Source organism: Phyllostomus hastatus, unplaced genomic scaffold, assembly GCF_019186645.2.
Source record: "Phyllostomus hastatus isolate PE091 unplaced genomic scaffold, TTU_PhHast_1.1 phas_scaffold_501, whole genome shotgun sequence".
NCBI classification, from domain to species: domain Eukaryota; kingdom Metazoa; phylum Chordata; class Mammalia; order Chiroptera; family Phyllostomidae; genus Phyllostomus; species Phyllostomus hastatus.
This window is the reverse complement of record NW_025334033.1, coordinates 31,014,985-31,041,272: the sequence shown is the minus strand read 5'-3', so window position 1 is coordinate 31,041,272 and position 26,288 is coordinate 31,014,985. Positions and strand designations below refer to the sequence as shown.

At 43.8% G+C, this 26,288-nt stretch overlaps 1 protein-coding gene across 4 annotated transcripts in view; it reads right to left on the bottom strand.

The window, feature by feature from the left end:
• Nucleotides 1-26,288, bottom strand: part of MAP2K5 (mitogen-activated protein kinase kinase 5) — a 254,155-nt gene that overhangs the window by 25,150 nt on the left and 202,717 nt on the right. For all 4 annotated transcript variants that reach the window (XM_045823533.1, XM_045823535.1, XM_045823534.1 and 1 more), the window contains 2 exons: nucleotides 11,495-11,556; nucleotides 8,387-8,432 (listed from right to left, as the gene is read on the bottom strand). In XM_045823533.1, coding sequence (XP_045679489.1) covers nucleotides 8,387-8,432; nucleotides 11,495-11,556 — 108 coding nt within the window. The remainder of the gene's footprint in view (nucleotides 1-8,386; nucleotides 8,433-11,494; nucleotides 11,557-26,288) is intronic.

The following is a 26,288-nucleotide window of genomic DNA, read 5'->3' as shown; positions in this document are numbered from 1 at the left end:
TTGCTGCCTTCAATAGCAATTCCCAAATCACAGAGACCAGGCTTCAAGATCCTTTTCTATTTCTCTGACAAATGGCTAAATGTCTCTGGTCTTTTTCAACCTAATCCATTACTCCTAAGGGCTGGGGGGTGGGGGCGGGTAGGATGGCATGCATCTGACATGCTACTGGATAAAGACCTCAGGGTTGGTCCCCTGCCATCAATCTAACCAGGCAGAGATGGTGCTGGCCAGGTGCTCTCCTCTGGGTCTTGCTCTATGATGACCTCTTGATTCGGAATCAACTACTGGAGGTGGATTCTCTGGTAGTCACGGTGGTCAGAACGCAAGCCAAAGACCACACAGGTGCTGCTGAGCAACACCTGCTTAACACCTTCTTGCTCTTCCCAGACTTCCAGGGCGGAACGACAGACTCCCGGTGCCTGTTCTGACTAGTCAGGCCCAAGCTGTACTGGTTGATAAACTCTTTGAAAAATTATCCCTGCAAACATTGCAAGATTGTAGATATTCTTTAATTTTGGCACCAAATTATTTTACCCATAGGACCTCTCCTAACAGGAGGCCAAACAGAAACCTGTGACCATGTATTTATTCCAGTGTGCTCACCCCAACTTACACTGCACATCGCAGCGCCCAGGGGTGGCTGGCTTCATTTCCGGTCAGTCTCCTAAGTGTTGCTCTGCGAGATTCTGGAGAACAGGGGAACTGTCTTTGTCTTTACCTGTTCAACGTCTGGTGTGGCGTTTTTTTGAAATGGGTTACAGAGAATAGCACGTGAAAAGTGTAATCAATAGTGATGGCTCTTCTTTTAATCAGATCAGAGACCTCACCTGAATGCCAATAGCACAGAACCAAGTCAGGCAGCAAGTTCTAAGATCATGAACCACCTGCAAGGAACTCATACTCTAGTTGGCAAAAAAAGGCATTAAGTCAGTGGATTTTACCTCTGCCGGCTCCTGATAACTACCTGGAGAGCTTTAAAAAGTAAAAAAGTACCCGCTCCCTGGTCCAAATGCTAGAGGCTCCTTGACCTGGGTTGGGATCCAGACATTTTTTTTTTTCTTTTTTTAACCTACTCAGACGATTCTGATGAGTTGTTGGGGTTAGAAACCACTGCACTACATGAACCCACTTGTAAATATAAGATGAATATGTAATTCACGTAACTAAGTGCTGTTTCCAGTTATAGACAAGACATTCTGAGGGCTTCAGAGGAGAGAGTAAAGCACTGTGAGGGGAAAGAGCTGCAGGAGGAGGTCGGAGACCCTCAAGGACAGGGGAGAGGAGGCTACACCAGGACAACAGAAACTGCCCAGGAGCCAAGTGGCGCCAACGGAGGAACTAACGCCCGACGGACTCCAAAGGCGCAGCTTAGCGCCCTGTGAACGTGGCACGACATCAAAGAGCGACCCCATCAATCCACTTTACTGCGCCCTGGGTGACCAGCCCACTCCTGAGGTCAGGGTTACCCAACCTCACTGTGCCTTGAACACGATGCTGGGAAGATGACAGTCAGCCCAGGAAAACAAAAAAGTAGCATTGCAGGCGGGAGTTCAAAAATCCGCAATCTTAAACAGGCAAATCATCACTATGTTAAGAGACCTGACTTGACTGATGGAGGAAGAAAGTTATCCTTGACTGGGAAATTAAAACTGTCAGATCGCCGTGATCAAGGAATGACAGATTTTTATCTATCTGTATCTCTCTCTCGCTATGTGCATGTATATAAATACCCACACACATTTATTTGCTGAAATCTTGTGAAAAGATTAAGCAGTCATGTTTATGGAAAAACAAAGCTCGTTTTCTGGGGTTATAATCTCTCTGTTCTTGCTGAAGTGCTAACGTGTCATCAAAAATTCAAATTAAAGCTGTCTGATTTAGCACGATCTCAAGCATCCAGACAGCGATTCTGCTGTTGTAATTATGTGCAATTAAAAAGCTAAAGTCAACTTCTTACTACTGAATTCCTATTTATAAGCAGACATAAACAGATGATTTTAATGGCCTTCAGAACTTGGAAATAATAAAAAGAAAATCATTACACGGTCATCAGCTGACCCCTGTGTGGAGTCCCAGGCTTCTGTGATGCCTTTGGTGGCTGAAGGAAATGTTTAGTTGAAGTTACAATCCCAGCCACGGTTTCTCCCTGCAATTTCTGGGTGCCATACTAATGAGCTGATTTGCACCTCCAAGTGAATAACTAAAAGCAAAATTATCTTTAAGAATGGGCAACAAGACACATGTGTGAGTCTGGCCCTAATAGTCTACTTCAAAATGTGCGTTCTATGACACGGGCAACAGCTAAATGTAATCAACTACAACCAAGTTCAAAATTGCTTATTAAACCATCAGTATCTCAGAAAGCCAAGATTGCAAGCACAGTGGTCTATGAACACTGTGCAAGGGAGCTGGAGAACTGTGCCTGTCCTCAGACTTGTGCTTAGGACACGTGTGGGCCCTGGACCAGAATACACGGAAACGCATCTTTGCTCCATTTAGTAGAAGGTGGTGGTACTGCTGGACTTTATCTGAGCCCCCTCTGTGCTGCCAGAAGGCAGTGGCGGGTAGGAACTCGCCCCACTCTTCTGTCTACTACAAAGGACTACCCTGATCGCCCAGACAGAAAGCCCTTCTCCAGGGCCTCCCCAGGACTGGCTGACGACTTCCTTGTTTACCTGCCCCCATAACCTTGGCTCCCTTCGCTTTCTTTGAGACATTCTTCATAAACAAACATTCTCCCTACTGCAACAGACTGAATACAATAATTTCCTGGATTTTCCAGTGCATTTTGTCTTTCACAGCGGTCAAAAGGTTAAGGTCTAATAGAGGTGAACAAAGCCATCTGGGTGCTAGCCCAAAAGTCACACTGGAATTTGAGTGGGGGGACAAAATCTAACATGGTGATTTCTCCAGTTTTTAAAAGGGACCACGTAGATGTCCAATTTACCACATACTTTGATTAACTGAGAGAACAACCAACAAAATTATCTGAAAATGTAATTACAATCAGGTTTGGATAAGCAGAAAAGCTACCAGTGACAATTTAATTTAGAGGAGTTAAACAAGTTAACATCTCTTTGCAAGTAATTAAATGTTTAAACAGATTTTTCTGGAGCAGTTTGGTGTTTATTAGCCCCCAAACAATACCACCTCTTATACATAAAGCCTTCTCTGAGAAATGAGATGCCTTCAAGTTTGCAGCTGCTGGGATTTAGAAGGGAAAAAAATCTAAAAGTGCTCTTTGCTTATAACTGACGCCCCTCCCCCACGGCCCCCATCTGTGTCATGTGTTTCCAGCCACACGATTTACTTGCTTCCTAAGTGAAACGGCAAATTTTAATTGCAAACTGCACTGTGTTTCTTCTTAGGTGCCTGAACAGAAAACCAAACTTGAGAAAGTGCTAAACGAGGACACCCTACCCCAGAATGTGCAAGGAAACGCACAAAATAACAGGCATTATTAGAACCTAAGGAGAAAACCCATGTTTTTAAACAATTACTAACGCAGTGTAGTAATAGCATAAAGACAATTTCTGCGCCAGCTTGTTTCTCTGAAATTCTCTCTGCCACTGAACAGCCAGAACAGATAATAACTATTAGTAAATCAAACTCCTCTGCAATATCCAGCTGTGCCTCACGCATTTACATACAGATAGAATGGGTATATGTTTTTAATATGTATGTGATACGTACTTTTACCACAGCCAAAGTGCATGCTACAAAGGCGGAAGAGAATGGGAATCAGATCAGCATGAGATAATAAAGTGGCCTAGATAAAGTATTAGCCAGCGATTGATCTCAAACCGGGTGCTGCTTCTTCTGACCTGATTACTTACTATGCATAGATTCCATTAAATAGAGCTTAGACATGGAAAGCTTCTGGAAATGCTTTAAATGCATACAAGGATCTATAGTACTCTGCACCCCAATTGTAACTGCAGAGGTGTCTGTGGCCCACACCCTCCCTGCTCAAGACAAGGCCTACAGTCAGGATTCGCTGGGAGGTTAAAGGGCCCCTGACAGCCGGTGGGAAGCACTGCCCAGTTCCACAGAGCAGGCCTTTCCTTTCTGACCCCCACGCCAAGCAAGTCCCCTCCCAGCGAGTGCCTCTCTCCAGAGCTGCCCGTTGTCTGGCCCTCGCCACACAGCTCTAACTAACAGAATGGGAAGGTAGCGAGAGAGCTTAACAATCATTCAGGGTCATGGTCCCCTTTGAAAAACTGATGATAGCCACGAATCCTTCTTTTCAGAAAAAAATGCAAATCCCCACATGCATGCAGATTTGGGATGTAATTTCAGGGCCTCTCACAGACCCTAGGTCAAGGACTGCGGATGCAGTCCACCCCTGTTTTGCAGATGAAGACACTGCAGTGGGAGGGAACTGGGAGCTGCTAAGGGAAGGGAAGGGTGGAGACTTTCCCTGCAAAGTCACGGCCTGACCGGAAAGGAAGGGTAGTTCTGCAGAAGGGGTTCTCTGTGGTTTACACAGCAAATGGTCTGTACTACAATGTTGTTCACCCTGTCCCTTTTATCTAAAAATATTTAAACATACACTTTGAATAGCAAAACCAGAACTTCTTCATGTCAATGCTCCCACCTAGGTTGTCTCTGTCCCTGAGTTTAAGGGTCTGAGTTTTATTTTTATTTTTGCTTCCTGCAGTCTGATTGCAGGTGTTTTGGGAGAATTCCTCTACCACCTTTACATTATCGACCTCCTCTCTCGCGCTGCAGTTTTGCCAATCCTCTCTGACGGGCAGAGGCTGTTTTTGTCTTTGTTTTTCTTTGCATGAGCAGTGCCGTCCCTGCTTGGCTGTGTGAAGCCTGCCGAACATTCTGCCTGCCACCTCCACAGAGTTGCTGCAGACTGAGAACTTTGTCTAAGTCTGCTGCACCCAGGTCACAGAGCTGGGGTGGCACTGACACAGGGCATTCCTGCAATGCCTGGGTGATTGGAAAGTAGATTCTTTTAAAACGGCACCCGTCTCTCAGGAGCAGGCAAGGGGTGTGTGGGTGCCCGTCTGGTTGTGCCAGCACGCCAAATGTCCTCGGCTGCCGGCACAGCTGGTGTTCCTGTGCTAGATTTAAAGCTGACTCCTGATTTGGGCAACAGCTCTTAAAGAACTGAAGAAAGACCAGATCCTTCCAAGGGGGAAGGGCTTCCCTATATTTGAATGGGACCACTCCAGAGAACTCAGTCGTGGAACAAGGTGTGTGTGGGCAGTTGGGTGGCTTCCGAGCCAGGTCGAAGTTTTCAGGCCTGGACACCAGGGTTCCTGCCAGGAGATATGGGACTTCTGAACGAGCTGCCTAGCTGGGGGTGAGCATGTTGCCTGTCTGAACTCTGGCTTTGTGGGTGTGGGACTCCGCGAGGCCACTGTTGAAGGGACCTCTAGTCCAGCAGACAGCAGAGGTTTCACACTGCTCTGAAGGTCTGGAGCTCCTACACATGCATGCTTTGCCTAGAATGTCCTCCTGAAAACTTTCTATTAAAATTCAACCCACCCTCCAAAGACCCTTTTTGAACGCTACCTTCTCCATGAAGCTTTTCCCTGTTTCCCCAGACGGGTCCCCACAGCACTCTGCAGTTCATCACGGGAGTTACTTTACTGAGTTACCTGTATACTTGCTGTATCCCCTGCAAGACTGCATGCACACGGCTCACTCTTGGTATCTTCTGTCGGGTCCAGCATAAGACTTTGCACATATGGTGTGTAAACATCTGCTGAATTCACTTGTGTACCTAGTTCTGAGATCTCTCATGATGCAGATCCTGGTGATAAAACTTCTCAGTAAATTCTTTACGTAGCTCAATCTCAATGCCTCTGCCAGAAAAGTGCACCAGCGCACACCGACCCTTGCCTTCCCAATATGTAAGTACTGAGGAAGCGTCTTGGCCCAGTGTTAAAATATTTCCACTTAGAACAAAAAAACTGATAATCATCTTAGGAACAACCATACCATACAGACAAAACTGAGTGGCTAAACCACCAAGTTCAGTCTAACACTGGGATTTTAGTGGCCTCAAGAGATTAAACTTGAGTTGTACATTTCATCTTTAAGATTGACATGGTCAAAAACTGCAAAGGCAATGATTTGAATTCTGGGTATTCTGGATATAAGGTGATCCCACCAAATCAAACGACAAAAACTGCTTGAGCACCCACTGTGTGCACGGTGCACACCTCCGTGCATTTACCAGTGTTCAGGGCCACACCCGAGTTCATGTAAAAGCCCCGATTGTGAATCTGTAACTCTCAGCATTCCCCCCCAACCCATCTGAGTTTCTTCCTTTGCTTTGGAAAACGCAGGCCCTTAGGGAAACCTTGACAATCCTGCAGGTCTCACGGCCGATGCAGCCCATGCTGTGCAGACCACATTGGTACCCTGCTGCCTGGAGTTACTGTGCCTGGGAGATAAACTGCTCTTTTTGTGAAAGGCAGGCCCCCACCCACAGTGACAAATGGGCTCTACAGTTCATGCATTCCAGAGGATGCTCTCAGCTTCCAGATGGGAGCACCATCAAATAGTTGCAGGCAGAGAGGGGAAAGGAAAAATTAAAGCCATTAATATGCTAGAAGGAATAAAGAGACTGGTTCCTTAAGATTGGGTCCCTAGGATGTGACTCAGGTTCTTCAAACCAGGGACAATCCACTTCTTTCCCATCCCCTATGAGCCCACTATTTTGGCCAAAGGCAGGCAGGGCGCAACCTCCCTGAGCACAGGGCCTTACACACACTCACTGTCTCCTGCCTCCCCGAGGAGCCCTTTCTGAGCCAGGGGGAGCGTCACTACTGCTACACCTGAGGGAGTTCATTCATTTAAGTCAGACTGTGAGCAGCACTAGAAATAATGTTAAATTAAGTATATAGGATGGTGCTTCCATGACTGAATTTTCATTGTGTTTTATTGATTTATTGATACTTATTAATTAAAAATGTGGAACAGCACACACCAGGGGGTATAGTTGTAAAGAGATATATCGAAATACATATCCCTTGTCTCTCTCTCTCTCCCCACACATGCGCGCGCACACACACACGCGCGAGCGCGCGCTTAAGGCACTGGAGGTACCCACCCTAATCTTATCTTTATGACTTGTCGCCCTAGAATGGTGTCCCTCACCAGTACATACGTCTGCACATGTTTTATTTATAAGCGGCTAACTCAGTGCAGTACCGAATCATGCACCTACAAACATTATCTGTTTTATGAAACTCTATTCCTTTGTTTTAATAGCCGAGCTATCCAGCCATAGCATAATAATGTACAAGGTAAATGGGTCTCCATCTCTAGAACCTGTTCCAAGTTTTCTCAAATGTGACTAACTGCAAGGATTTCCCAGCCACCAAAGAGACACCCTCTACTCCCACCAGGGCAGTTTATTCTAGACACGAAACCTGCACGACTACAAAGCACAGAGTTTTTAGGGGTGAACTTTCTTTAACTTGAAACTAACCTGAAAAAAGAAATTTTGCTCCAGAGGTGACAGGAAGGAGAAAACTACTTTCCTGGAAAGCACTCATGACAAAAAAGACACAGACTATTATTTTATTTTGGGGCTGAAAGCTGCAGATATAGAAGTTTGCATGCTTAGATGACATTATCTCTAAAATGCTTATTGTTTAAAGTAGTGAAGCAAAACCGGTCAGAATTTGCTCTGACTGCGATAATCTAAGACGGAATGGTATGCCCAACATTAGAAAGAATAGACTATAACTATTATTCACTAATGCTCGAGTTTAACGTTATTCTAACAGCTTGTGCATTGTCACACCAACACTGCATAAAGAAATGACCATTTGGGAATTGTCAGGAGCATCTCTGTTCCTCTCCCTGCGGGACTAAAAACTGTCACTTGCAATCAAAGAACGCGGCCTTGGAGCTGAGAACACAGCACCGACAGCCTGATAGTGTCTCTTTCTGAGGACAGACCAAAGATTCACATTAGCTTGATCTTTTGCAGCCGGTCTAATTTCATTCTACATGAATCCAAGAGGGCTCCCCGCCACATTCAGAACTTCCTGCAGGGCTGCACTAAAAACTTTGTGTGCTGACTATGTTCTCTGTGACCCATCCTCTGAGTGCTGAGAGGCTGTAACAGCAAATGAGGACGAGGCGTAGCCTGGAGTAATCTCTGACCCGCGGGTGGGAGGCAAAGGAAAAGAGCTCTGCATTAACTTTCAAACTGATGGTGGGTTTTTAAAAAGTAAAAACTGCTATGTGAGGAGCTGAGCTTCAAATACACCTACCCAAATTAAATAAATACTTGGCATCTCCAGAACCTGTGGCTATTTTAAATTCCATCCTGGTCCTTTTAACAGAATGTTAAGCACAGACATACAAATGGAGAATTCTAATGTGTTATAACAACAAAAAAACTCCTTACCATCAATTCCTCAGGTGCCGGCCTTTCTTTTGGCTGTTTTCGCATGCTGTAAGAGAAAAAAAAAAACGCCTATTATCTCTATCACTTCTAAGTTGATGCTGTAACTTCCATCACTGACTACTTCCCCTGGAACTGGGATGTTATTGAAATTCATCATGTTCAATTCTTGGCCAAAGTACAGGCACATCTCGTTTTAACGTGCTTCGCTTTATTGCGTTTCACAGATGCTGCATTTGTATACACTCTGAAGGTAAGACCCTCCACCAGCAAAAAGACCACGACTTGCTTGTGGTGATGTGCGCCCACCCCGGTGGCTGCGGCTGAGCCCGCAGCGTCTCTGGGCTGCGCCTGCACCAGCGTGTGCTCCCTTTCTTCTACTTCGGCCTTTGCTCAGATTTTGGGGGATCTCAAGAATCAGAAATACAAATGTCTTTTTTATTACTCTTGTAATACAGATAAGGAATGAATTTAAGTTTATCCTACTTCTATTTTCGAAACCACTGTGAAAAAAAGCAGCAATATTCTCTTCCTGATATAGCTGTCAACTTATTTCAAGCTTAAAGTTAGGGAACAATATACTTCTTTTTTGGTAATTGGGATAACACAATAAAGACATGTGACTCTCAGCTCAAATGAGAAAACATCTCATTCCATCATTGTTACTCCAAATAACAATACATAAAACAGGTCAGGAATCTATATAATGCTACAAAATTACAAATGGTGACTATTACATTCTCTCAGCTTTATTTTGACTACAATGCAAGGTGACAATTCATTAAACAGTTGTGGGAAAGTTAGGTTTGTTTAAACTGCTTAACGAATCACATTCCTCATGCAAAATATTTACCTTACATGCGATAGGTATAATTAGTACCTGCAGCATGTACTTAGCCATGTGCTGAAGCCCCCACCCAAGGCTGAGATGACTATTTGTACAGAATCCAGCGTGTCTGTGGGATGAAGTCATGAAGAGAGATTGCTGCTTCTGCTGGAAAGTCACACAGATGGTTTTTCTTTCTATAAGGCAACCTCTGACCTTCATACAATCTTCACATTTGCTGACAGTATTTTTTTTAAGCAGAGAGATTTAATGATCATATGGTAAACAAGAACCCTAGTTATGAACCATAATGTCATCAAGGACATTTGCCTTCCCTATAAATAACCATATGCACCTCTCAAATACTGCATCCATTAGCAAGTAATTCAAGCTGTCTCTCCAGTGGAGTTGGTAACAGTCCTAATCTGACATTCCAAAGTAGCTGTATCTCTTGGGAAAACAAGGCTATTACCCACTATCATTTCTGTTTCAGCTTGACATCTGTGGAAATTTCAACACAGGTTATCCCTCCCTCTGTCTCCATAAAACTTTTATATAACAGCCGATTAATTTTTCGGGCATGGGGAAGGCAAAGCCTTATCTGCTTTTATCCCCGCCTGCCCAGACTGGCCCCACCCCCAGGCTGGTCTGGCCACACAGTGGGACAGAGAGGAGCACGGTCGCCCCATCACAAATCCAACAGCTTCAGAGCCAGTGACGCCCAAACCAGGCACTCCAGGCGGTTGAGGAATTGCACAGTTTGATTTTCAATTTCTGCACTGTAAAATGGGGTATTCCCAGGACGTGCTTCTGCGTGTTTCTAGGAATTTCACGTAAGGGGAACTAAGAAAGAAAGATTAATACATATTTCTGAATAATGGCTGTGATATTAATGAAGTCAGGATTCCAGTGTTTACCCAACATGTACCTTTATCCCAACATGGCATGATTTGGGAAAAAAATGTTTGTAGAGTGAAAACAGTTTTTAAAACTTAACAGAGCATTATGTAAATATTTTAAATAAATAGAAACAGTGTTAATAAAATTTTAAAAGTCAGGGGAAAAATCTCTACATATTTTTCTATGGAATATAAACTCTGTAAGACATTTTTATTAAGAGGTAACATATTACACTTAGTCAAAAAGGTGATAAAGCTTGACATTTATATTAAGGAATATTTCTTGGTTTCACTTTAGCGTAATCATCAGATGGATCATGGGGGAAAGGACGTGGACAGCGTACGACCACTTCGGTTTAGCACCAGTTTGCGGCACCCCAGGACGAAGGGTTCGCTTTCCAGCAGTGGACACGACTTGGAAGGGGTGATGCCACGAGGAATTCAGTGAAGGGGAAAAGAGAAGTGAAGGTAGTTGTGGAGGAGCTCCAGCATGTCCAGGTCGGTTTCTAGCTGGCTCTGTCTCCTGCCTTGGGGTGGTCGCCCCCTGCTCCCTATTCCTCCCCCCCCCCCCATGCTGGGGTGCTGGGGTGAGGGAGAGGGCGCAGGGAGGGCAGTGGAGCAACCGGGCCTTCCAAGGCCTCATAAGTGCTGCCGAACAAATGGGGGAGAGGTGGGTGATGTGAAGGGCTAATAAAGAAAAAGTCATTCTACTGGGAGGAAAAAGGCAGAAGGCTGAAAAAGAACCCTTGGCAGAAAGACGCCTGTTTCCTCAGGTGTAAAATGACAAGGGGCTGCCTGGAGACTCTGAGCGCCCCTTTGACCTAAATCCCGTGGTTCTTCTCAGGTCCTTAATGGTCCAAGTGGACCCAACAGAACCATGTTTTCATAGTCTTTCAAACATCAAAATTCATTGAAACGGGACATCAGTATTACGTTTAAAATACAACCAAAGATAAAAGTTATTTATGGAAAATCCAATAAATTAATAAACTATGCTGCTTCCACTTAGTGATGGACAGTTTTATGGGTAACTTGAGGTTACATTAATAAAAATAAGCTTCACATGTCTGATCAGTGGGGGCTATAAAATTGTGTATTTCTTAAAAAAAATAAAAAGTGGATAGCAACAGTATCTGTGCTCAAAAAAGTAGCCTGATTCTCAGTTTATTAAAACAGAAAATGTCTCTAAAGTACAATCCTTTGTGTAAATAACGTTTACATAATTTAAACAATTTCTTCAGCTTTGCTGCCCCATCTGCCCAAGGCCCTGAAGTCCCTCCCATCTCCAAAAGGAAGCAGGGAGAGCCATAAGGTCTCACGGAGCCTCTGAGTTAATGGCATGTATCATTTACATTGAGGGCATGGCATGTTTGCAAACAGGCTCACCACTGAGTGATGAAATGTACAAATGGCTCGGAGAACTCTCCAACCGGAAGGACGGGCGAATCCTGGGATGGAGGAAAAACAAGTCACCAAAAGTCACAACAATTCCTTTTCTTTCTTTACGCCCTTCCTCCCCCCACCAAAGTAACAGTCTAAAGATGAATATATAACAAAGATTCACCAGCCAGTGGGAAGAAAAATAAGGCCTCATCCAATTAAAAAGGTTGCCTCTTCCACATGCTTAGGGAAAATGCCAAATTTAAAGCCACACACATTTTACAATTGTGAGAAACAGGAGCACAAAGAGGGAGGGGAGGTGAAAAAAGGACAATGATAGCCACAGGGCAAGAAAGAAGGTACGAAAGTGTAAATGAGAAATTAATGATTATTTAAGTAACACACAAATGGTCTTGTAATTAACAAAGAGCTGTTAAATTATTCTTGTGTTGACCTTTGTTTCTTTTACTGGATTTGCTATTTATTTACACTTTCCTTTTTATTTACATTTATTTATATATTCAACTGCTCTTAACTGTTTGCCCCTAACAGAATCATTTGGTCCATATATATATAAATATATATGACATATATATGTAAATATATATATATATATAAATTTAATGTAAAGGCTTTTAGGGAAAGCTGTTTTCTGGAAAAGAATTCCAGCCTGTTTGCCAGCCTAGGAAAACGTGTCGCATGAGGAAAGCAGTGTGTTAAGGACATAATGGAAAACTCCTGCCTTGACCACCAAACAGAACTGGGGAGGAGGCGGCGCCACTCTAAAGAGCAGAAAACTACACAGCAACAAATGCTCGACAACAACTGCGTAATACAGGGAGCAAACCCCATTACCATTTGCAAAGGAAGGCTTTAAGAATTTAGGAGTTTTTTCAAGAATGACAGAGAGCGCCACTGTGTTTATAGTGTAACGGCTCAGGATGTAATGAAATTACACTGCAGAGTACTTTAACAGTCATCTCATTAGACCTACAGTTGGAACAAGAGAGCCACATAAAGTAGGCAGCTGCAAATGACTCCATTCTCATCTATTCTCATTTGCTATTAAAAATACCTTTCGGCGGCTTTTTTCCTCCCTGACATCCCTACACAAAGTGCCCTGCAAAGTATGATACATGCACCTATTTAAATTAACAAAGGAATGACTTATTTTAATCTCACTGTGCTTTGGAGTGCTTTGGCCATTTGGATGAGCAATATATCATTACATACAACCTTCCAGCGCTGCAGGCAAGAAACTCAGAGCATGCAGCATTTGGTGGGAGCCAAACAATTTCTCTAGCACACAACTGTGTCAAATGCATGCATGTATTCATTATTGAGAACGAGAGGAAATGGCTTTGATGTAGTGGAAAAAAGAAGATGATAAAAGCACCTCTGCAATATGTGTGTCATTATCAATGGTGGCAGATAGATACAATCGTACAGCCCCCTATGTGATTAGTAAATATACATATAATTGCTGTGGCCAATTATCAGAAAAATGAGATCGGTAATTACAAGACAGAAAATTAACTAGAACTCTTATTAAGGCTTTGTTTCCTATTGGAAACTGCTAGAAAATACAACTGAATCAAAAGGAACTGAGGGGGTCAAAGCAGCAAAAAAGAAAAAGTAAATTAAAATAAAAATAAATAAATCCCGTAAGAGGTTAAAAAGAAAAGAAATGTGAACAAAATGTTTCTTAGTTTTTGCCTATCTGTCCTCTTTGAATGTACTCTATTCATCCAGAGGAGGGGAAGGTTAGTAATCATAAACTTAAAATTCTCATCAGTAGAGAAAGGCTTCCAAGGGGAAAGGAAAACAAAGGAAAATGGGAGTGAAATAAAATCTTGCCAAGTTCAAAGGATTACATGCAGCATTACACGGTGAGGACATGGAAACTGGGGGCGGGGGGCCGATGAAATCCTCTCTCAACAGAAACAAGGCATGTGATAATATGACGAGTCTTCGATAACGGTACTATAAAATGGTCACAGAAGTCCCATCGGCTTGAAGAGCAAAAATAAAACACGGTATCGATTTCAGTCCAGCCCGTTTTAGGAAAGCCATCCATATCACCAAGCCTGCGAGAGTCGAAAAGGCCCACTTCAAGGCATGACATTTTACTGTCTCAAACAAAAACTATTTGTAAAAACAGACTTCCAAGTTTGAGGTACAAAAACTACGGACTCTGCTCAGGTTGTTAGTTTTCTAAGTCATTCGTTCCTGAAATGTTTTGGAGGCTGCAGTAGTGGAAGTGTCGGAGTAACAGCTGCTTTAAAATGCAATGTTCGGGGAAAGGAAAGCCTACTGCCTCAGTGTGGCTGAATATTTACCAAGATGGTTAAAATTCTGGACTGGTTTTCTACAAAGGTCCTGGTATAAAACATGATGCTAATGTGGGCCTCATTTCAAAGTATGATACCAAGAGTAAATTAATGAATTATAGACTAGACAACTTGATGAAGATGTCATTTTAACATGGATGAGAAACAAAATGAGGAAATGTGACATCTTTGCATGGACAGTTAATTTTATTTAAGACCTGATATTGTAGCCTGTTAAGTTCCTCATAACATAAAACTAAGGAGCACTGGGTGGTACCCATGAATAATTTATTTCACTTGTGAAAATGCCAGCCCACGTCGACTTTGCCGAACCAGGGAGCGGATTCTCATCTCAGTGGTGCCTGGAAAGAACCACTCATTAAAGATGGGGCAGGGGGAGGGCAGGGGCGGGATTCTAATCTCACATACACAGCGCCAGCCATTTCTACTCATTTTAAAGTCTATGTGTCCTGCATCCCTCCAAGGAGAATTTTGATACCGAAGACTGACAAGGCGTGGTGGTGGTCGGAGTGCCGCAGAGAAACCCGGGGCAGAGGGGTCCTCTGAGCGCCCCCTGCGCCAGAGAAACACGTGACGGTGTGCGCCCCGGAGGATGGACACAGACAGACCTGACAGTGTGCACAACAGCGGAGGGTTTTGGAGGATACTTTTTTCATTTTTAAGCAAGTGAAAAACTTCCAAGAACTTGCCTGTTCTCTCATGTAATTCAGATCTGTCTGAAGGAGGGTGGGAGGCTCGTGGGGAAGCGCTCCGGTTTCACAGACGCTCCCAGGCAGGGAAAGCACCGTCCGCACAGGGTGGGGGAAACTGAGAACCGCGCCACGGGCTCAGAGGGGCCAGGACGCTAGTCACCTCTCCTTATCAAAACTGTTCTCTGTGAAGTACGGGTTCAGGACAGATGAAGAAACATACTTCAAAAATAAAAACACAAATTGGAGAAGCAGTTACACTAATCACTCTCAGGACCAGCAGAAACGCACTCTAAATTGTCAGTAACAGTCACTCACTTTAAGACCTTGGGTGCCATACTTCACCTTAAGGGCTTCTCGGGGATGGGCTTCTAAGCATGGAGGTGTGGTCTGAGACCATGGACACAACCTTAACCAAAAGCTTTAACCTGAGACCCTGGTCCCACATCAGCCATAGAGTCCTGCTGAAGGGAGGCAGGCTGGATCTCGTTGTGGCACAGGCGACTGCTACAGACAGATGGCTGCCACAGACCCTTTCAGTAGGCGATTCTGGACACCAAGGAGGACGTCTCTGAGTCTCTGAGGTTTCAGTGACCACCTGGTCGGCGCCTTTTGCTAAGCACCAGGAACACAAGCAGGCGGCACGCTAGAGAGCAGCGAAGGACAACGGGAAAAAAGTTTGAGTGATGCCTTTGCCTTGTGAATAATGAACAGTTCAGGAAGGTCAACCCATTACAACTGAAACTGTTTAATTATTAATTATGCACAATCTATGAGCAAAAGGACAAGTTCAGAATGTTTAATGTATGCTAACTTCGACTGGACTCTCTCTGGGTATTTTGTTATTAGCACTTGTCAGCAAGGTACTCAGGCATAAAAAAAAGGCAAGCAGCAGGAAATCTGAGTGTGTGTGCATGTGTGTGTGCGTGCGTGTACCTGTGCACTCAGAGAGGTGGGGGGAGGAGGGAGAAGGAGGTCCAATCCCAACCACAGCTGCTGTGAGCTCACTTGCAGAGTAAGTGTGCCCAGACGTACACCTGAGACCTTGAGAGCAGGCAAACACATTGAATACTCCAGATACAGAAAACGTAAATGAAAAAAACATGTATGAATTGACTTACTTAAAGGGGAGAGCATTATTTTAAAGACACTTTTTTTTTCTTAAACTATGATGATTCCTGGCTTTGAAAGGACCTGTGTCATTGCTGTTTGCACGTGCACACACACTCACATGTGCAGAATCTGTATTATATCAGTGGTTGAACCCACGTTGGTTTCCTGGTTGTGGTACTGTACTACATCATGAGCTGGTTACCATGGAGGAGACTGGGTGAAGGGTACGTGGGGGTCTCTGTATTACTTCTCACAGCTGCATGTGAATCTATAGTGATGTCAGAACAGAAAGTTTAAAAAGAGAAAGGCCGGGGGCCAGTTTTAAAGCCTCTAATGATGTCCAGATTCTTAGAGGAGCTTGGCTGTATAAGGAAGAAGCTTAGCATAAGTGGAAAACTGTTAAGGTTAAGGGACCTTTGCTTAAAAAACTACCCAAGGATTTAATTTTTGCCTTTAATTCATAATTGATGACAATGGAACTTGACAATGATGTGGGTGTCAATTCATACACTGATAGGGCAGAGACAAAAAACTGGGTAAAAGTGATGTGATCATTCATTACTTAATTATCTTATTCATTCAATAATTTTCTTGACTTCCTACCACACCAAAGATACTGAACCTGGCATTGTGGGACGACTGATATTGAATACATATTCTCAAAGAATTTGTGCATTTGTAAAAAATAGTTATTTTTAGACAGAGGGGAAGGGAGAAGAGAGGGAGAGAAGAGAGGGAGAAACATCATTGTGTGGTTATGTCTTGTGCACCCCCTACTGGGGCGCTGACCCACAACCCAGGCATGTGCCTTGACTGGGAATTGAACCGGCGACCCTGTGGTTCATAGACTGGACCTCAACTCACTGAGGCACACAGCCAGGGCAGAATTTGTGTATTGTTCAGAGGATAAGACATGTATTCCTAGTAAACAGCCCTGCAAGAGAAAGGAAGTGGCCAAGTAAGAGCACCAAGGCTGGGCCCTCAGGCTGTGCTGGGCAGAACTGAGGGTTCGATGCAGTTTGGCTGGTACCCGAGTTCAGAGAGGAGAGGGACGGGGAACAAAGTCTGAGTCCGGGGGCTGTGAGACACCTTCTTTGCTCTATTTTCTTCCTTCCTCACTCTAGACAACACCTGGGGGGTGAAGGAACCTTGCCCATCTTAATCTGTGTCCCGTTCTCTTCTCCTTGTGCAGAACAGACATTCCTTCAAATTAAGATTTTAGATTTATTAGCAACAAAACACAAGGAAGATAGAAGGGCAACTTTTCAATCAGGATCTTGGCTACACTGATGAATTCTAAGGTCAGCTGTGCTGTGGGTAGATTAAACCAGCCTGGCTAGTTAAATAAAATATGGCAAGCCTTCTTAACTTTTAAAAATAGCCCATTTCTAGACTTCACGATCTCAAGCCATCCAACCAACAGGTGGTTACATCAAAGAACCACCTGGAGCCTGACCAGTGTTGAGAGTTATACTCTAACATTTAAAAATAAATCTTTTAATTCAAGTGTGATGTTTCTTTAGCCTGGCCCAACAATCTCTGGTCATATACACGGGGGTTCCTACTGACAGAACAGCTCTCTCAGGTAGCTTAGATCTACCCACAGGGCCGGGATCAAAGGTCACATGTGACCCCAGTAGCTTCATGTCAGGCAGAACGGCATTTTGCTTTGTCAGACCCCAAGCTGGTTTTTGCTTCTCCATTGTTCACTGCCTTAAACGTCTCTGTGAGACAACTGGCAGAATCCAGGGGGCAAATCTGCTCTCCCCTAGGGAGGAAACGTAGTTTGTTTGGGGGGGAGGGGGCGGGAAGACACATAAACCAAAACCTCCCAAAATAAAACAAAACAAAACCCCCCTGGACGCTCACCTTTAAAGATATCTGCAGAAGCTAATTTACAAACCAAAAACCCACCTGTCCAAAGTGCATGCAATTCACTGGTAATTCTGGGAAATGAGCTCAGTTTTTAATATTCTGAAAGCCTTCAATGTTCGTATCTGTTTCTGCTGTAACAGACCACGGCCAGGGAAAGGAAGGCAGCCCGTCTTACCAGAGGAAGGTAGTTGGGAAATAGAGGGACAGGTACTCCTGGCCAGTCAGAGAATGAGAGAGCCTGGTTTAACAACGAGTAAGCCATAATTACACATCAGATTTATAAAAATGTCACCCACGCTTATTAAAAACACTCACTCACAAACGTGGCCGCTGTGTGAGGGGACATGAGCATTCTCACACTGTGTGCACGTTTGATCGGTTGGGCGGTGCACGGACCGCTCTGGGGTGGGACCAAGGCTTCCAGTGTAGGACGGCCTGCAGATGGACGTCGCCAGGAAAGAAAGCTCAGACCCTCCTCTGCTGGGGACCAGAAAGCCTCCTTTCACTCATCCCACTCCACACCCAGCCCTGAGCAGAGAAAGTGAAAGATGATTCAATTTCCACACTGGGTCGCCCTGTGCTCCGGCTTGCCAGATGTGACAAATTACACGTGTGGGCATTTTGGTGTGAAGCTCTGTCCACTGGGTCCGAGCTGACAGTAGCAGCTCATTTAACTCGTCTCTGATGGACCTGGAACCAGGGACAGAAGGCATGAGTTTTACCACTGAAACACCCACCCTACCTTGTCTATAAACCCTGAAATCGAGGGAGAACCAGCTGTTGGCCAAGCAAACCCTGCAGCCAGATGGCTGGTGTAACATGACACAGTCAAATGAACAGGTCTAACGGAATCTGTTTCTAGGTGACTGAAACTTGAGATGATAAAGATTTTGCCCATTTTCACTTTCTCCTAAATATGTTTTAGAAGTTCCTCGGTATTGAAATAAGAGAGAGGAGGAACAAACTTTGTCATTAATATAAAAACTAGCCCTCCAGTTAGTCTACCATTTTGTCATTTAAAAGACTTATATTTACTTAGACATTTTCTAAACATATGGCAAAGTTCTTGGTGTTTTATAAAATGCATTGAAAATAAATAAGTAGAAAACTGGAAATTACATTAATCTTTAAAAAAATGTTTTTAAAAAAGATATTACCCCGGCTGGTGTGGCTCAGTGAACTGAGTGCCAGCCTATGCACCCCAAAGGTCACGGGTCCGACTCCCAGTCAGGGCGCATGCCTGGGTTGTGGCCAGGTCCCCAGTGGGGGCCGGGCAAGAGGCAGATCAATGTATCTCCCGCACATCAATGTTCCGCTCCCTCTCTCTTTTCCTTTCCCTCTCTCTAAAAATTAAAAAAAAAATCTAAAAAAAAGATATTTATTTATTTTTAGAGAGAGGGGAAGGGAAGGAGAAAGAGAGGGAGAGAAACAATGTGAAAGAAAAAATCGACCTGTTGCCTCTCATACATGCCCCATCTGGGAACCAAACCTACAACCCGCGCATGAGCCCTGACCGGGAATTGAACTGGCAATCTTCCGCCTTGCTGGATGATGCCCAACCAACTGAGCCAACCAGTCAGGGCAAATGCATTAATCTTTTAAACTGTATTTATAAAATACAGTTTGCTTCCTTTCTAAAGCCAATGAACATCTATTTTTCTCTTTATTTTGGGCCTCTTGTTGGTAGAAGCTACAGTACGCAGTGTTACTTAGAGGTGCATGCCTACATGAACAGTACACATACCCTCTCACACACTAACATCCACATATACCTCCCTTTTCAATGGTGTAGGCAGAGCAGCAAAAAGCGTGCTTGTCTCATACCAAAGGGATTTCGTTTACAAAAGTAAAATCCGTTATTGTCCCCTCTCTCTGTAGCCTCCCAATGTATTTCTACTGCTTTTTCATAAAACACTCCTGCAAATAATCAAGCATGACCATTGACATCCACGAGATTGAGTTTTAGGAACCATTAAATGAGCTCACCCTCGTGGGAAGCCTCCTGCTCAGGCTGGTCTAAAGGTAATTATTCAGCAATTCCTACCTGTGGTTTTACCTTGTCCTTATATAGTGTTTGAATTTTTCATACACTGGTAAGGTCAATTTTTTTTTTCCTCAGGAGAAGTCCAGCTACACGTCTGATTCAGGACCTAAATTATAATGTTAATATACACACTGGTGTTTCACCAGGTTCTGTATGCAGAAATACTGACTAAAAGCAATGTGGAAGGTAAATCGTGCAGTACATTAGGAAAAAAGAGGAACATCTGGCAGAGAAAAAGAACCCACATCCGTTTCCTAAATGAAAGGAATTATTCCTCTTTTCACAGGTAAGGGGTGAACACTGAAACATCTGAACTGCAGCCCCACACTGATCAAGGGCAAGCACCTGGTAGGTCCGTGTCCTGGAAAATCAACAAGCCATAACACGCACAAGTCAGGCTCTGAGAACTCAGGGAAAGCCAAAGTCCACATTGCCACACTGTACATCCTCCCAGATGTTCACTCAACTGTTGGGGAAAATAATTATTGCCATTTGCAACCTGCACTCCAGCCACGGAAAAGGGGAAACGCAGAACTTCCAGTGGCTGCGTGGTGTGGGACGGATGGCGGTATTTGCTTACATATTTTTATAAATGAATTCAAAGGTTACGTCAGCACTGGCTGCAAGGCTGAGAATTATATGTGAAATTGTGCCCTACCTGGATCCATAAAGTACATGCAGAAAGAAGGGAATTTAAAGTTGGCTGAAGGAGACACCACCTCGGTTTAAAATTAGTCCATGTGAGAGGAACAAAGAGAGGGAGGCAGGGAGGGAGGGAGGGAGGAGGGGAGAGGAAGTGGAAAAAACAGAACTACACACTGTGAAATGAACAAGTTCAGTTAGAATGTTCATCAGGATTTGGAAAATCATAATGCCATCTGCTACTCTGGACCTCCGAACATCAGGGATCTCGTGGGCCCAGACGCTCCCATTTCCAGGAGGAAGCAAGGAACTTACACTCCCTGGAATGCTGCCTCCATTCTGGAATGAAGGCAGCACCCAGCCCGCCCGTTTGGAATCCCTTTCGAGAACATCCGCACTGCTCACAGATGCCTTTCCCCTGATTTAGGAAAATTAACGTAGGCAAAATGGCTACGGCGACCAGGCAGTGAGGCAGAGCAGTGCCCCAGCCGGAGCTGCTGGGTAACTGACCCTGGCATCCAACTTGGGCTCAGGGTGTATAGGTCCCATCGTGGTGGATTAAATGAGCATTGTCCTATGGCTGGCTGAGACTTCACAATAGAGCAACACATGTTAAATGACAGCAGCCAAAACTGGCCCCACCAGGCAACTGCCCATTCACAGAATGCTATTCATAGGCCTCCGCCCCCAAGAAATTAATTCATTAATAATACATCAGGCTTCATGGACAATTCAAAGAAAACAACACAAAGCTACTTGTTCAGCACTGCCTAAAGATGCGGAATTTTTCCTGGTTAAAAAAAAAAAAAAGAAAAACAAATCTAATTGACTTACGATAATCAAAATCATAGGGATATTTATGCGAATACTTTGCTTAGTACCAAAGAAGAAATGGAGAATATCTATCCACTAAATTCACTCACTGACACTAGATGATATAAATACAGATTTTTTCAATAGGAGCTAATAAAATCTGATAACTAAGAAATTAATTTTTCCTACTTTAACTGACTTTGTATATCCTTCAGACTATCAGGAAAAAATTTGCTTTTAACTTGTTTCCTCTGTTACATTTTTAAAACTCACTTCCTTTCTTTCACCTCCCTCCCAACAACTCATAAATATGAATTAAATATAATTATAAATGAACAGAACATTAACTTTTGGATTACTGCTGTGTTTTGGTAGAATGTTAATGTCATTTCTAAAGAAACAGTTATTATCAATAGGAAAAGTAATTACTAAAGAAATCATGGCCTTAATGCTAACCTATTTTCAATCTTCAAACCAGCCAAACTGCATTAATTTAAACGTACTGGACTTTTCAAAGGAGGTATTAGATTTCTGAAGATTGCCTTACATAAAAGAGGAGTATCGGTTTTCAGGCTCCCAATGATGAATTTCCAACACAGGGTCTAGTTAATATCACTGGAGGACACGACTATTGTGTACCCACTTGGATTGGTTTATCAGGTTTCTAATGCCTCAGTCATTAGCTCACACAAGTTGCAAACATCATGAAATCCCACATCATCAAAGTGTGTGCTAATGGTAGAGTGTTAGTCACTGCACAGGTCTTTGGAGAACTCAGGCCGGAAAGTGTTGTTTCGTTTGAAAACCTGCAGTTATGTGTTGTGAAAGAAACAGGCCATCCTTAGGATGCTGGGAGCAGCAGGACACATTGGGGGGCGGGGGAGGCGGGGGTGGTGTGCCTTCTACTTTTTGCTAACTTCAGAAGCCAGAATTACGGCCAAGTAAATGGATGAATATTACTCCCTCGAGTAGGTTAATGCTACTTTTTGAATCCCAGGGAGGTATTATTAGGCAACCACTCTTATGCCCCCATGCCCCAGCCCTAGACAGCACCTGCTATGTTCAAAGCTGGGCAGTTTCTCAGTTAACCAGGCCGTGAGTGATTCTGCACGAATTCATTTTTTAAGATAACAGTGGTTCAAGAGCCTGGCCTTTTGTATATATAAATCTTTCTAAATGGGGTCAAGCCCCTCCCTGCTAACTTAAACAGAATATGCAGAGCAGAACTCAATTCTTTCTTAAAGACATGGAGTCATTCTGACAGACAGTGAAAATGAACTGTGTTGCAATATACCTACGCCCTTGGGGCATGTCTGCAATGCTTTCTATGTTGTCTACTTTTATAGCTTTTAAAATAATCTCTCTCCTTGATGCCAAAATGTTCAGCGGTCCCTTTTTGCTGCCATCAAGGTCAATTATACACAGTACAGAGAGTCCCACGGTCACTCAGTTTCCTCACCAGTAATGTGGGGTGTGTGGGAAAGCAACATGACCTGAGGAAACCTTGGGGAACGCTCTGGAAACCACACAAGGTAAGGCTAGACTTGTGAATTTCGATGAAGGACCCCACACATCAGCTAAGTACCTCTTCGTCATACTCTACTACTTTTTGGATTTGTTTTTCTGAGGTCTTGAAAAAACAAGTCGTAAGTTCTTACAATTACACATCAACTTCATTTAATAGGTATTTATGAATGACCACTGTATATTACATTCAGCTCTAGGAAGATGGAAAGTTCAGGAACTGAGTACAGTTGATAAACTTCCTATAACTGGGTGTGAAACAGGGATTACAGTTTTGAACGAGGCACCTGGCGCTCTCCTGTGAATGCTACTCAGCTGCCCACGAAGTGTGAAGTGTGTGTGCCCCGTCTCACTGCAGGCCCGACTGTCCAAGCTGGGTGCTTCATCCCTGGCCCTGCCTCTCCCCGCTCCCTTCACCCAACTTCTCAGCAAATCCAGTTTACGCTATCTCCTAAATACCTTCCATACATGCTAAAGCTGTCCCAATTAAAGCCCTCATAATTTCTGATCAGAACTATAGCTTCCTACCTGCCCTTCCCAATAATCCCTCCTCCACAACCCTGTCAGAGTGATTTTTCTGGAACACAAATTTGGTTCTGTTGATCCTCTGCTGAAAACTTCCAGCCCTCCCCAACTCCCGCCCTGCCCAGAAGTGCCTCCAGGCACAGTGTGTGTAAAGATCCTTTGAAACGTGGCCCTTGCCTCATCTCTTAATACTCCGCTAAGCACTGCAGCCACAGCAAATTCCTGCAGGGGCTTCAAGTACCGGCCCTTTGGGCTCCCCTTCTCCGCAGAGCCCCCTGGGACATCACTGTCTCCTCCATTATCAGGTCTCCGTATTTCCTGAGCACCCTGTCCACAATTTTCTTACAGAATTTATATGAGATTTATATGAAAAACAATTAACCATGGATATATGGATTAATTTCTGGGCTCTCAAGTCTATTTCATATGTCTACTCCTGAGACCAAACCCTACTTACTTTTTATCCTTATCAGGGAAGAACAGTCAGTATGACTGAGAATTAGTCAGCCAGCATCTGAAACAACCAAGCCCACTATTTGTCTATGTATCTGGCACTGTAGGCCACTGCTGGCCACTAAAAGTTTCTGCTTTTCTTTCAGAACCATTTTGGTAGTTCACAAATCTTGTAGTTAGTTCTTGCTAGGAAATCAACACTTTCATGTAGAAGATACTTCTGATCGGGTATAAAACATGACTTATTTGAATTCACTTTTTACCAGTAAAATGAATAAACGGAAGTATAAATCAGGGATTTGCTAATTGTCCTGTTAAGCACCTACAGATGTTAGATAGAAATTTATTTTTAGCTGTAATATACTTGAAACATATATATATATATTCAGAGTAATAAACTATTTTCCTGGTTGTCGTTGTCATATTTTAGACAACCCAAACATTCTCAAACACATCTCTGAACTCAAAAATGATTCACGAGAAAGTTTGAAGCCCTTCTGACATTTACTGTTTCTTGACCTGGCAAACTTCTGTTTGTCCTTTAGGTGCTAGCTTAAATGCCACCTCCCCTGAGGGGCATCTCCTAAATCCACCCCCAGAACAAACCCTCCCCTGACTGAACTAACCCTCCTATCTTGGAGTTGTGTAGCACACACCCTACAATGAAATAATTATCCACTTTCAAGTCCATATCTTTTCCAAGGCTATGAACTACCTGGGGGCAGGTCAAGGGGGAATCCCTACTTTATTCATTGCAATTCCCACACCTCAATCCACTGATCATTCCCACTCGCTGGCTCCAGCCAACCTGGGATTTGGTGACTCAGATAACACTGCTCTATTTGCACCTGTCACACCACCAGTGTGGCCAGTCCTTTGTTGTGGGACAAACTGGGAGCCCAAAGGTTGGGTAGTGTGTTAGATAGCTACACAGCCCCCAAGTCCCAGCACATTGTGTTGGCCCAGGATTTGGGAATGTACTTCTGCCTTCCTACCCTGACTCACAGACCCAGTTTGCAGCTGGCCTGGGTACCCTGCCTGTTAGTCCAGTTCTCTGTAGGCTTGTAGGCTGTCCTGACCATGACCTGCACAACTTGAGCATATAGTGCACGTTTTTGAAAACAATTTGCTGAATGAGTGAACAGAAGCCCACTTTAATTTTACTTCATTAAAGAAGGGGTTAAGCACTATCTCTCTTCTCAGATGAGTGTGTTTGACCTTACACATACCACTTAGGTATCTGATTTCTTTTTTTAAAATTGTATTTTATTGATCATGTTATTATAATTGACCCAACTTTCCCCCCTTTGCCTGTACCCAGCACCCCCCACTCCCATAGGCAATCCCCCCACCCTTGTTCATGTCCATGGGTCATGCATGTAAATTCTATGGCTACTCCATTTCCTATACTGTACTTTACATCCCCATGGCTGTTCTGTAACCACCTATTTGTACTTCTCAATCCCCTCAGCTCTTCACCCATTCCCTCACAGCCCCTTCCCATTTGACAACCATGAAAAGATAGAAACTATGGACAACAAAAGGGCAATAAATATATACCTATCAACAAATGAACCTAAAAAACAAACTAAGTAAACAAGAGGAACAGAAACAGAATCATGGATACAGAGAGCATTCTGTAGGTATCTGATTTCATTTGTCACTTTTATTTTTGCTAAGGTCATTATCAGGAGTGCAAAGACTGAAGACAGGTGGTCAGATCGCTGTGGCAGTAGGTAGCCACCAACAAGAATGAGGGGTGACTACAGAAAACAGAGGCGATCACAGGAGAGAACAGAGGAAAAACACCACTCGGAGCAGCACAGCCAAGTAGGGCCATTCAGCCTGGGAGCAAATAGCTCTACACACTTCAAGAGGTCCAAGCGTGTCACTGAGTGCCGAGGCCAAACACACAGGCAAAGTGGTTGGTGAAATTCGATGCAAGAACGAGGCAACCCCATACAATTCTATAGCTCTGGAGGGCATCAATACATCAAAGTACCATGTTCAAACCACGGACCTGAGTCATCAAGAAAAAGTTAAATGATATTCAGTATACTCTGTCAACAGGCTACCAAGAGCAAATACATTTTAGAAACATCTCTTTCTAAAAATGCAAATTTTCTCATTGTTATTAGAGCTTATAGTAGTAAACTGCAGTTTTCTACAATTAGGGCCACCTTGTTCTCCAAAGATATCAGATGCCTCACAGCACACGCAGACACACATCACTTACGATACACCAAAGTTCTTTATAACAGGTATTCAGGGACTTGGAGAGGCCTGAGTAAAACCTGAGGTTTTAAAGTAAGAAGTGCTTTGAAGAGAAGCAACTCTGGGGCATCAGATGGTGTCACATGCTGAGTTAGCTAGCCCCAAACCAGACTAAACCCCACCCACCAAAATTAAACTGGATTGCCCAGATTCCTGATCGGAGCTTGATTCTCCTATTACCTTGGCTACCCTTCTAGTTCCTATTCTAGGGTCCAAGTTTCATGTTCATGATTCTTAGTCCTCTGCTGAACTTTTGGTGTAATCCATTTGAATACCTGGTGTCTGACTCCGGATTTGTTCCACAATTCCATCTCCAGAATCCCAGAGTGGCTCTGCCATTTACTTCTGTCTGCTCCAGGACTGGCTCCTGCACACTTGGCCTTGTTTTACTACTTCTTTATGCTTTGCCAGGCTATGTCAGGAGCTCAAGCTGCATTCACATACTAATGAAGTATATTACACTGGACTTTCTTTGCCATTTTGTAAATGACTCTAAC